The 12151-nt window shown below is 38.9% G+C and overlaps 1 protein-coding gene across 8 annotated transcripts in view; it reads left to right on the forward strand.

Annotated features, from left to right (window-relative positions):
• The window catches only part of CHD9 (chromodomain helicase DNA binding protein 9), a 48274-nt gene that overhangs the window by 10390 nt on the left and 25733 nt on the right, over window positions 1-12151 (forward strand). For 7 of the 8 annotated variants that reach the window (XM_087728823.1, XM_087728824.1, XM_087728825.1 and 4 more), the window contains 10 exons: window positions 2711-3045; window positions 6349-6460; window positions 6608-6754; window positions 7354-7422; window positions 7522-7577; window positions 8116-8233; window positions 8764-8850; window positions 9199-9336; window positions 9742-9863; window positions 11215-11458. In XM_087728823.1, the coding sequence (XP_087584949.1) occupies window positions 2711-3045; window positions 6349-6460; window positions 6608-6754; window positions 7354-7422; window positions 7522-7577; window positions 8116-8233; window positions 8764-8850; window positions 9199-9336; window positions 9742-9863; window positions 11215-11458 (1428 nt within the window). Of the gene's footprint in view, window positions 1-68; window positions 361-2710; window positions 3046-6348; window positions 6461-6607; window positions 6755-7353; window positions 7423-7521; window positions 7578-8115; window positions 8234-8763; window positions 8851-9198; window positions 9337-9741; window positions 9864-11214; window positions 11459-12151 lie in introns of those variants that run through there. The other variant, XM_087728831.1, reaches the window with a different exon arrangement.

Below are 12151 nucleotides of genomic sequence, written 5' to 3' on the forward strand. Positions count from 1 at the left end.
GAGTGGGAGGAGGAGGGGTTCTTTGGGCTAAAAGGCTAATGGGATTGAATAACCTTCCTTATTACTGGCTGCTGCTGCTACGGGAGTCGTGCCTGTATCGCCATCTTGAGCTTGTTGCTGTTTTCTCGAATCTGGGTGATTTTTGTTGTCGCTTGCTGGCCTTGAGATGGCATTTTACTGAGCTATCATAAGCCCCGCTTTCTCCCTGGTGCCGCAGCGCTGTGGGTTAAGGGCTTGGATGAGGCTCTTATAGGGGGGAAAAAAAATTATGTATCCAGTGAAGCGAACTGGAATTGTCCTGAAAATGCACTTGGAAATTCCTGACTTTCCCCTTTGCTGTAGTGAGAGGCACATTTATGGGTGAGAACATAACATAATTATTATCTCTTTCTCTCTCTTTCTTTCTCTCCCTCTTTCCCCCACCCCCCTTTCTCTCCTCTCCCTTGCCCCCCCCCCCTGTTTGGATAGGAAATTCTTTCCATTCCTTGCATTGTGCTTTTTTAAAAAACTGTCTTCCATGCAGTCTCAGAAAGGCTGCTGTAATTGTTTATGCTGCAATCAGGCATTTCAATCTGGGTACATTTAGAAACAACGGGTCAAACAAAAGAGACTGTTGAACTGCTTCCTGTGAATCAGCTATACATGAAATTTTAAACAAAGGGTATTTTCATAACTTATTGATTGGGATCATCTAAGTGTAAAAGGGGAAAGCGTTGCAGTGAAAGTCTATTTGACCCAAATGCCTTGTGTCTGAATGTAAAAACAATGCTTTACGTACAGATTATGTTATGACGTTAACTTGTGTGTTATGTAAGTATGTGATTTTTTTTTTCCTTGATGCTTCAACGGTAAATCACTTGACATCTTTAACTTCACTCAGTGCTTAGAGCAGTGGATGATGTACTAGCGCTCCTTTCCCTGGAGTTCTTTATACTACGCTATTCTGCTTGTTCAGAGAGGAAAAAGTGCTGTTAAGAAATATTGTTATTCCATTTAAAAATTCAAGGGAGAAGGTGAGAATGAGAATAACTGAGAAGCAGTGGTACAAAAATACATTTAAAACAACCTTTGTATTTCTGTATGCACAGCGATGGGAACATAAGTGGGCCTGCAAGAGGTAAATTTGTGACTCAGGTGAAATAGAGCAGAAAAGAAGGAAGCAAAAATTAAAATGGAGAATATGGATAAATGCAGTTGCAGCAGGAATGCTACACTGGCCCACCCACAATTGTGATTGAAGACTAGAAACTAGACCCTTGTCTAGAAAGCTGCTGATCTTCTGTTGTGCTCTAAATCTCTGTGCCCGCTCAGCTAATTCCCCCCAGACTCTGAAGGTTTCGAGCCCTGCACATTTTATGCAAGAGAATTTTCAGATCCCAAAGTCAAAAATTGTCAAACCCAAAATACGTTTGGGCTTCGTTGTTTTGCTTTAACGATTTGCAACTCGGCTACCTTTTATATTTAAAGTATGACTACCGTTTTGCAATGGAGGAAAAATACTTTTAAAACGTTACCTGCCTTTAACGTGTCGATGCTTGTTTTTGTTTTTACTGCACAAAATAAATGGGTCTCACATGAAGTCATTTTCTTGCAGCTGAAGTTAGGTATCCTTCCCCCCCACCCCAAATGCTGCAGAGAAATCAGAGTATTGGATTTTTTTCTCTCTCGTCAAGGAATATGATTTCTACCAATCCCGTTTTTATGATTTTTTAAAATGATAATTAAATGATTTGTTAGCAAACCTGTGATACCATTCAAACCCTTTTTATTTAATCTGCATATAAGTATCGGATGTAGTTCTAGAAGCCTAACATCTAGAAACAGTTCAGGCCTCCTGATCCTATGTGGAGGAAAATAAGTTGGGAACAAAAACATCCTTTCATTGCTGAAAATCTTACGTTCCTTTAAAAGGCCTTTTCTGCTAGAGAGGTTTCTCCCCTTAATGCAGTGAATGAGGGAGGAAGTTTTAAAAAGAACCGCCAGAAAAGAGTGGAGATATTCCTAACCCCCCTTCCCTTCTTGGCTGATTCAGGTATGGAAAGCTTTGGAGGCGTCAAACAATCCCTGCTTTTCCTCTCCTCCATCCACTGCGAACGGCTTTCTTGAACTGCGCTTGTAAACTTGGAAGCAAGCAAGTCCTTTAGAACACGTTTATTCTGCGTAAACCTTCCTAGTATTTTTAATTCAGGGCTTGGGATCACGTGCAGGTAGTCCTCGGCTTACAGCAGTTCATTTAGTGACCGTTCAGAGTTACAGTGCCACTGAAAATAAAAGCGACTCACGACCGTTTTTCACACTTACGACCTTGGTAGCAGCCCCGTGCTCCTGGGATCAAAATCCAGACGCTTAGCAACTGACTCGTACTCGCAACTGTTGCTGTGTCCCAAGGTCACGCGATCCCCTTTTGCAACCTTTTGACAGGCAGAGTCCATGGGGGGGGGTGCCAGATTCACTTAACAACCGGGTTACTAACTTAACATCTGCAGTGATTCATTTAAAAACTGTGGCAAGAAAGGTCACAAAACGGGGCAAAACTCTCTTTAACAGAAACGTTAGGCTCAATTGTGGTCTACCTGTATTTGGGAGCAATTCCTGCTGACCATCACTTCGAGGTCCACGTATATAGCTTGACCTGAGATTTTGATTCCATCCGCATAGCTTTTATCTAAGATGAGTAACCTATTTATTTAATTTATTTTTTGCCTTGCAGCCACCCTCTGCCAAGAAAGCAGATGGTCCCGGGGTATACGTTAAGCTGCAGAATACCCAGGTGAAATCAATGCTGGAGAAGAAACAGAAGAAAAAAGTGGAATCCGAAAGCAAGCAGGAGAAAGCCAATCGCATCATATCCGAGGCGATAGCCAAAGCGAAAGAGAGAGGGGAGAGAAACATCCCGAGAGTCATGAGTCCAGAAAATTTCCCAAGTGTTTCGGCAGAGGGGAGGGAAGACAAAAAGGGGCGAAAAGCTAAATCCAAACCAAAGGACAAAGAAAGCCGGAAGCCCAAAACTGGCTCTTCCAAAACTAAAGAGAGGGCAAAAATTGGGTAAGTTGGCTCAATGCCCTATCGGTGTATTTTTGTTTTCAGTAGAACTTTAATTCAGGTGGTGGTGGTGGTGGTAGTGATGATGATGATGATGATCTGGTCGATACAATCAAGACAATGTTCAAGATTTGAAATAGTGATGACAAATTAGATCAGCGGTTTAAAAAGTAAACCCATTCTACAAATGTTATGTTGACTAAGCCTGTAGCCCAGTTTTGAACTATTCAGCGTCTGGTAATTGGAGGACGATATAAATCTAGTAATAAATAAATGTTTTCTATGGTGGTGTATGCAATATATATTCTACCCCGTTTCCCCGAAAATAAGACCTCCCCGGATAATAAGCCCAATCGGGCTTTTGAGCACATGTGTTAAAATAAGCCCTCCCCAAAAATATGGCAACACAGCAGCAGCCAGGAGGTGACCACACTCGCCACCTCCTGCACCTCAAAAATAATAAGAGTTCCCCGAAAATAAAACCAAGCACTTATTTGGGGGGGGTCAAAAGAAAATAAGATCCTGTCTTATTTTGGGGAAAACATGGTATGGTGCTGTATGCAATGCATATATCTCTCTGTGTGTGTTGATAGATAGATACATATGATAGATAGATAAATAGATGATAGATAGATAGATAGATAGATAGATAGATAGATAGATAGATAGATAATAGATAGATAGATAGATAGATAGATAGATAGATAGATAGATAGATAGATAGATAGATAGATAGATAGATAGATATCCCCCAAGGTCAAATAAATCACCACAGAATGGGTTGGACCTACTAATATAATTGATATATTTGACACTCAAATTTAGTTCGGTACATCCCTCTATCTAATAAGAGAGGGAGATTTTGTCAATTAGTTATTAATTATTAAACTTTTTAAAAAGGCTTGTGATTTTTTAATATTTTTATGGGTTTATATTGCATATTATTTTACATATACTATACTACGTATAACATAGTATATGTTACACCCACATGCCCTCCCCCCCAAAAAAAACCCCATCAATTTTATCCAAAAACAATCAGGTTATAGAGGCAAATTGAGCTGAGAAAGAATGATGGATACAAAATCACCCAGGGAGCTCCATGGCTAAAAAGTGGGCTTGCACTAACCTTAGTCCATTTTTGCAAGGTAACCCAAGCAATTATGTTTTGGATAAGCACGTCCATGATTGCTCGAGGCCCACAGACATGGATTTGATCTAGGTGGATTTCAGAATTATGAGTCATGAAGTTGGCAGGATGAATCATGTGCGATGTGGAAGCTTGCCAGCATGGTCTGACTGCGGCAGCTGTAGTTTGGTGATTAAGGGGCGCTTGTTTTATTAAAAAATGGAAGGGCAGGATAAAGGATGTGGCTTAAAGCATGCTTTCAGGTATGGATTTGTCGGCCGATTGTTTACTTTGTCTGTAAATGGATTTCGTGAACTACTCGAAGGGCAGGTCCACGTAGCCTGCTTACAAGTAGCACGAAACCCAGTTCCTAGTTGCCTCCATCTCATGCCCACTGCTGAAGTTGATTCTCTAATGCGAGGAGGGGGGGGGGGAGGGAACTATGGCCCTTTTACGATCTGTGAACTTCAACTCCCAGAATTCCTCAGCCAGTACACTCAGGAAGCTGAAGTTCACAGATCATAAAAGGGCCATAGTTTCCCGTCCCTTGCAATAATGGAAGTAGTGTTTCCCCCCCCAGGAAAACAGAAAATTATTTGTGCAATCTGTTTAAATTCTATTTAGTGTTTTGTTCTTTGACACTACGGCATTCAATATCTTTACGGGTCTCACTTGTGTTAAAAACATCACCTTGATTTCTGAAGTTATGAATGCTAATTATTTGTATATTTTCAATTAGCAGTATGTAACCTTATAACTTGACAAATATGTCACGTGCATGTTATTTGATTCCACATCCAATTATGGTATTCAGTATCGCAAATGAAAAGTTGGAGAGATACATGATTCTTGGGCCATATGGTTTGATGACTATTTGGATGCTTCCTCTCCCAGGAGATGTACATTTGAGATTCTTTTTAAGGAACTCAAAAGTGCAGCTTAGGTTTGATATCTTTTCTATAAGATTCTGTCCTTAAATCTTTCATGCTTGTAAAGTTAGAAAATTGAATTGGGTTGTGTCATTTGTTTGTTTCTTTGCTTGCTTATTTGGTTGGTTTTAGGTACTCTGTGTCTAGAAATAATTGGATGTTAAAAATGGCAAAATTTGTAAGCTTGATGAATATTCTAATATTACCTGGCACTTCATTAATTCAGGCATATAAGGTTATAATTTAAAACAGCATTTCTTTCTTTTAATGTAATGCAGCTGAAATTGAGCCATTTACATATCATGTTGTTTTTTTTTAATTATCTTCCAGTGGCTAGTCATGTTTATATGAGATGGATGGATGGATGGATGGATAGATAGATAGACATAATGTAAAAATACATTATGTATGATATTCATTTGCTACAACTACAGCATTAGTTGCAACGAATGAATAGCGTATATTCATTTACAGTATATAAAATCAGGCCAAATTATGCGGGCAGCAGGGCTTTGGATCGACAGAAAGGTCTCTTCTAAACCAGTTTTCAGTTCTACATGGTGTGCAATTATCCAATCTACAATACGTAAAGTATGCATCTAAGGACATCTCTTTATCTAAATTGGGTTTGGATTGTAATCACATTGTGAATATTTTAAAAACGCAATGAAAAGCAGCACTTGTCAGATTTTAAATATGGAAAATTATATGTCTCTGCAGCCCTCTGATTAAAAGCGAGACAGGATGAGATTAATATTGCTCTCTTTTCTGTAACCTTTTGAGTATAAACGCAGAAATATAATTAATGCTGTTGCGTTAGAATATAATTTTCCCCTACATTTATGAAGTCATTGGATGTTAGTAACGAAATCATTTCTATGTTACTTGGTTAAACCCAAACTGTCAACCTGTAATGTTATGTTCTGCTTACTCTAGATTGTGAGTAAATAATAATCATCATCATATACAATGTACATCCATTACATTTATTTTCATTTAAGTGGCTTTTATATGTAAAATATTTAGTGCTTCAAGGAGCAGACAATGATTTCCTCCTTCAATTTGTTCTCTACAAAATAATATCCTACTTTCAGGGATTAAACTCACCAAGCACTCTTAATTTTAATAATAGTCAGAAAAACATTTTTAATAATAGTAAGAAAACTTTGTAATGTGACTTGATGTTTCATATTCCCATCCTGGCTTGAGTTTTGTGCACTGGTAACCATGTCTTTTGTCTCAAAACAGCAAACTTATTATTACACTGGGTAAAAAACAGAAGAGAAAAATTGATTCCTCAGATGAAATGTCAGATGCTAAACAGACAACTCAGCCACCCTTCAAAAACGAAAGTTCACAGGTATATTTTTTTTTAAAAAGCAGTCTTTTTTTAAAAATAGGTATTAACTTAAGGTCAGCCTATCTTACTCCCAATCCTTTAAAAAGAACCCAGAAAGAAAATAATTGTAAATGTTGGGTTAAGGTAATGTCCTTCTATCTATTGTAGAAAAGAAGATCGAATCGCCAAGTTAAAAGGAAGAAATATGCCGAAGAAGGTGAAGGAAAGCAATCGGAAGAAGAAACCAGAGTTTCTGTAAAAATAAAAAAAAATTCTGCTCCTTTGCCTGCTGAGCAGCCTTTGCAATTATTTGTCGTAAGTAAAATCTTAACTGGGCAGTTTAGGTCTTGCAGTTCTCCTTATATATAAGTTTGAGGGACAGATTGGGGGGATTCTCTACCTAGGCAACAATAACTACAGATACAGTTTGTCAAAAATGCTTTGTAGTGTGATACTGTACTCAACATCTCTTGTGTTGCACTAGGGAGCCCCAGTATGATTTCAGGAACAACCCTGAGAAGCAGCCTAGGTGAACACTAGGTGTGTGAGAACAATACATGGTGCATTGTGTTCTGGGTGCTCTCTAAATCCTTTTATTCAAAGGGCCTTTTGTGGGCTGGATACACAATGCATACACTTAGCTATTCCACTGCTGTCGGAGTTCACTGTTGTCAGAATATCCTTGTATTGTCAAAACAAAATATATGAGTATTTGTTCACTGAAAGGAAGAGTACAAACAGAACTTCGTGTCAAGGATTTTGTTTGCCACACATTGAATAACCAGGTGGAAACTCTTGAGTCACAATACACACTCACCATGCTTTAGTTGCTAAGTAATTCCTTCTCCTCCGGCATCCCTGATGGGGATAATTCTTGTATGATTAAAGTGTTGTTCATATTTTCATCTAAACAGGAGAATCCAAGTGAAGAAGATGCAGCAATTGTAGATAAAATTTTATCTTCCAGAATTAGAAAAAAAGAAGTGAGTAAAATTATGGAGGTATTCATGAGTTTTTAAATTCAGAATTAAAATAAAATGTGTAAATGTATATTAAACGGGATATATGATGTACATTTTCAGATTCCTGGTACTGTGTCAGTAGAAGCAGAAGAATTTTTTGTTAAATACAAAAACTAGTAAGTATTGTAGTTAAATTGCTGTTTTGGTTGACTACTTCATCACATCTAATTAAAATCATAACTTCTACATTTTGGAGTGTTTATCCAAATTAATAGCATGCCTTTATACTTGAGTTTGTAAAAAAACATTTTTTAAAGTCAGGCAACCATAGAACAGAATTGTCCTTGGTTCTTAAATTCCTTTGACCATGTAGAACTGTCTCAATATCACACTAGCAGTTAGCAAATGGAAGGAGAACATTTTATTCCTGCTTATGAGTCAAATCCATAGTTTGGAATTTCCTATCCGGTGCATGTTGTGGTAAAGTGTCTAATTCTAAAATAAGGGTGCACTATTTTATGTATGCCCTTTGACCTCACTCCAGAGTTCAACAACAAGGAAATAAATGCTCTAAATTAAATCTCCAGCAAAAAATTCTAGCACCCCCCCCCGAACTTCATTTTTTGTTGTTGCACAAGTTGTCTTAATGTTGTAAAAGCTTGCATAAAACCCCTGCTTGCAATAATACGGTTCCACGCCCTTTCGTAATCCTAGCTCCTACCTCCACTGTGAATGGGCTACAGAGCAGCAGCTTTTAAAGGACAAAAGAATCCAGCAGAAAATCAAACGTTTCAAGCTGAGGCAAGCACAGAGAGCCCATTTTTTTGCAGATGTGAGTATAAAATCCCACCCTGAAATCTTGCTAAACCAATTAATGTATTGATTGTTAGGGCTTTATACAATTTGCTCTTTTGTCATGTTATAGCAGCTCCCTCCCCACTCAACTTTTTGGGCACCGGGGACCGGGTTCCGTGGAAAGAGGGTTTTCCGTGGACCGGAGGGGGCGTGGTTTTGCATGCTGCCTGCATCCCAGGGATGGTGCTTTGCTTGTTTATGTGGATCGATTTCTGGCATGTCCCGGCTTCCACGAACAGGGGCTTAGGAACCCCTGTGTTATAGTTTGGGTGTTGTTATAGCAAAGAACATGTTTGCGCTGTTCATTTTTAGTAGTTGAATGTTATAAATGGATTTTTCTTTTTTTTTAAAGGGAAGAGAACAATTTTTTCAAAGCATGCTATTAATAATTAGGGTGCAGCCAGTAATATGAATCCATCACAGTTCATAGCAGTCTGTATTTCAAGCTGAGTTATCTTGTTCAGGTAAATAGAATACACATATTTATAACCCTCTTTTAATTTTTAGATGGAGGAAGAACCTTTTAATCCTGATTATATTGAAGTAGACCGGGTTTTAGAAGTCTCCTTTTGTGAAGATAAAGACACTGGAGAGGTATATTTTTTTTTAAAAAAAAAATTAAATATTTAAATATTTTAACATTATTTTTTAAAAAACAACACTCATATATAAATCAATGGCTGGGAAACTAATGCATATACTGTATATACTGATATGTATTTGACCCATACATGAGTTATAGAAATAAATTGTAGGGCAGAATAAATAGGTAAATAACAAATTTAATATTCAGAACATCCAAGAACTGGGTGGTAGGAAAGAAAAAAAAGAAAAAATGATGGGGAAAGGAAGCTCAATCTAATGAAGATTTATACTCAGTAATTATACATGAGAGCCCTGATGGTTGAGTGGATAACCTAAGTAATTTCCCCCCCACTGCAGCATGTTACTTACTATTTAGTAAAGTGGTGTTCCTTGCCATATGAAGACAGCACTTGGGAATTGAAAGAAGATGTAGACCAAGGAAAAATAGAAGAATTTGAACAGCTGCAAGCTTTACGGCTTGATTCAAGACGATTGGTAAGATAACTAACCATTTTACTGAGAAATATTACTAGAAATTGTATCATGAGGTCCATCTCAGCTCCTTCAGATAAGTAAAATATAGAAATCTCTTTTCTGGTCTTTGACATCGAGGATAAAACAAGGAATGGGTTGGATTGGATTAGATTGGATTGTTAGACCCTGAAGCTTGATAGGATGGGTCTCCCTCTCTCCCTGATGAAAAAAACAAAAACGCAGGCTAATTTCTTACGTTATTCGTATAAATATGCATATTTCAGCAACTGTATTTCAGAAGGGTCCCAGATTTACAGGGATATATTCTTCATAGTCCTTCTTTCCCCCCCCTCCCCCTACATTCTTTGTTTTTTTTCTTCAAGTGGATAATTTCAAAGAAGTTTCATTTTGTGTTTTATTTCCAAGGATCGCCCTCCTCCTAATTCATGGAAGAAAATAGAACAGTCCAGGGAATATAAAAACGGCAACCAACTCAGGGAATACCAATTAGAAGGTCTCAACTGGCTTCTTTTCAATTGGTATAATAGGTATGTTCTCTAAACCAAGTAAAGTAATGTTGATCTTATATAGCTGTTTCTAAAGTAAGTTGAAGTATTCCTGGTTTGAAATAACTGTCGGATGCACCAAAAGTAATAAAATGGGATATGATTAAAATTAGTACACACAGGATATGATTGAGTGGAATCTTATTGTGAGGCATAGGAGGCAATCAAGGGACCCATGTGAAATGTTCTTTAGTCCGATCTTACTATCTCTGGAGTCTTTCCAGCCATTTTTGCAGCACAAATTCATCCCTGCTTTTTAATTACAGTTAATAACTACGCTTCCAAATCTAGCATAGATATTTCATTCCAACAAATCTACTCTAGTCCAGTCTTATGAAGACTGGATTAAGGGTGAACATGACAGCAGTCTTCCAATATTTGAAGGGCTGTCATAGAGAAGAGGGGTCAACCTATTCTCCAAAGCAGCAGAGGGTAAGGGCAAGAAATAACGGGTGAAAAATAGCACTTAGCAATAGCAATTTAGACTTACATACTGCTTTACAGTCTCTCTAAGTGGTTTACAGAGTCAGCCTATTTCCCTCAACCATCTGGGTCCTCATTTTACTGATCTTGGAAGGATGGAAGGCTGAGTCAATCTTGAGCCTGGTGAGATTCGAATTGCCAAATTGCACGGAGCCGGCAGGCAGCAGAAGTAGCCTGCAGTACTGCACTTTAACCACTGCACCACTTAAAGAGAGATCCAACCTAGAACTAACAATGAGAACAATTAACCATTGGAATACTTGGCTCAAGAACTTATGGTTGCTTTATCGCTGGAGGTTTTTAAGAAGAGATTGGACAACCATTTATCTGGAATTGTATAGAGCCGTGATGGCAAGCCTATGGCACGGGTGTCGGAGGTGGCATGCAGAGCCCTCTCTGTGGGCACACGTGCCGTCACTAGCTGCTGAAGGCCGGAAAAACGGCATGAAAACAGCCAAAAACACCCCCAAAACAGGCTGCTTTTAGCTGTTTTCCAGGCCATTTTGGGCCATTTTGCAGGCCATTCTTAGGCTGCATTTGGCCCTCTGGTGGAAAAATAAAAAATGGCCTGAAAACAGCCTGAAAAACAGCCTAAAATGGCCCAAAGGACAGCCTAAAAACAGCTCAAAAACAGGCATGCGCGCACCAGCCAGCTGGCCTTTGAGTTTTTGGCACTCTGGTGTTCCAGTTTGGGCACTCGGTGCTGAAAATGTTTGCTATCACTGGTATAGTTTCCCGCTTGAGCAGGGAGTTAGACTAGCAGACCTCCAGGCTTCCATTCAACTCTGTTATTCTGTATATATTCCTCCTGATGTACTTGTGTACCCAACAAGTGTACTTGTGTTTTCAGACAAAACTGCATTTTAGCAGACGAAATGGGCCTTGGCAAAACCATCCAATCAATAACATTCCTCTATGAAATCCTTCTGAACGGGATAAGAGGACCCTTCTTGATCATTGCTCCGCTTTCAACCATCACCAACTGGGAGAGAGAATTCCGCACCTGGGCCGACCTGAATGTTGTGGTCTATCACGGAAGCATGATTAGCAGGCAAATGATACAGCGCTATGAGATGTATTTCAGGGATTCACAGGTAATTTTCTGCACTTGATTCTACACAGTAATAAACATGGCGAGCGGATGTATAATATGTCTTGCGTAATGCCGACGGTCTCCGAACCTGGCAACGTTTAAGGCTGGTGCACTTCAACTCCCAACATGGCTGGCTGAGGAATTCTGGGAGTTGAAGCCCACAAGACTTACAGCTGCCAAATTTGGAGACACCCCCCCCCCAGCCCCCGGTATAGTGTATTTGAAATAGATGATTTTTATGCCCTGAAGAAATATATGAATGTAATGAAAACCTGTAGAATTGTATTTAGAGGTGTCAGATTATGCTTCCCAAATACTTTGCCTAGATATTTGACATCTTGAGAATTTAGATACACTTAAATAGAGATAATTTATATGATCTAATCTGGTTTGGTCTCCAGGTCTAGAGGTTTAGTCTTCCCAGCTTTTAGACTCATGCTAGAGCCCTTCCTCGGGGATCTACCAGAATGTGTGCTTTGGGCTAGTCTGTGCCTAATATTTATGTAGTGCCTGGTTGTTGATGGCTTTTTGTTTGTTGATTGGTGTGTTGATGGCCGCCTGTTAAAACACTGGCTGTTCTTTCCTTGTGCTGCCAAGTCCTGACTCCTGATAATTATTTATACCAACTTCCTTTTGAATCTTTGGTTTCTTTCTCTTGTAGATCAGGTTATTACCCATATATGTGCTGCAAAAG

The sequence above is a fragment of the Thamnophis sirtalis genome, unplaced genomic scaffold (assembly GCF_051295495.1).
Source record: "Thamnophis sirtalis isolate CommonGarterSnake01/CBP01778 unplaced genomic scaffold, rThaSir2_p1.2 scaffold_14, whole genome shotgun sequence".
Classification (NCBI taxonomy): domain Eukaryota; kingdom Metazoa; phylum Chordata; class Lepidosauria; order Squamata; family Natricidae; genus Thamnophis; species Thamnophis sirtalis.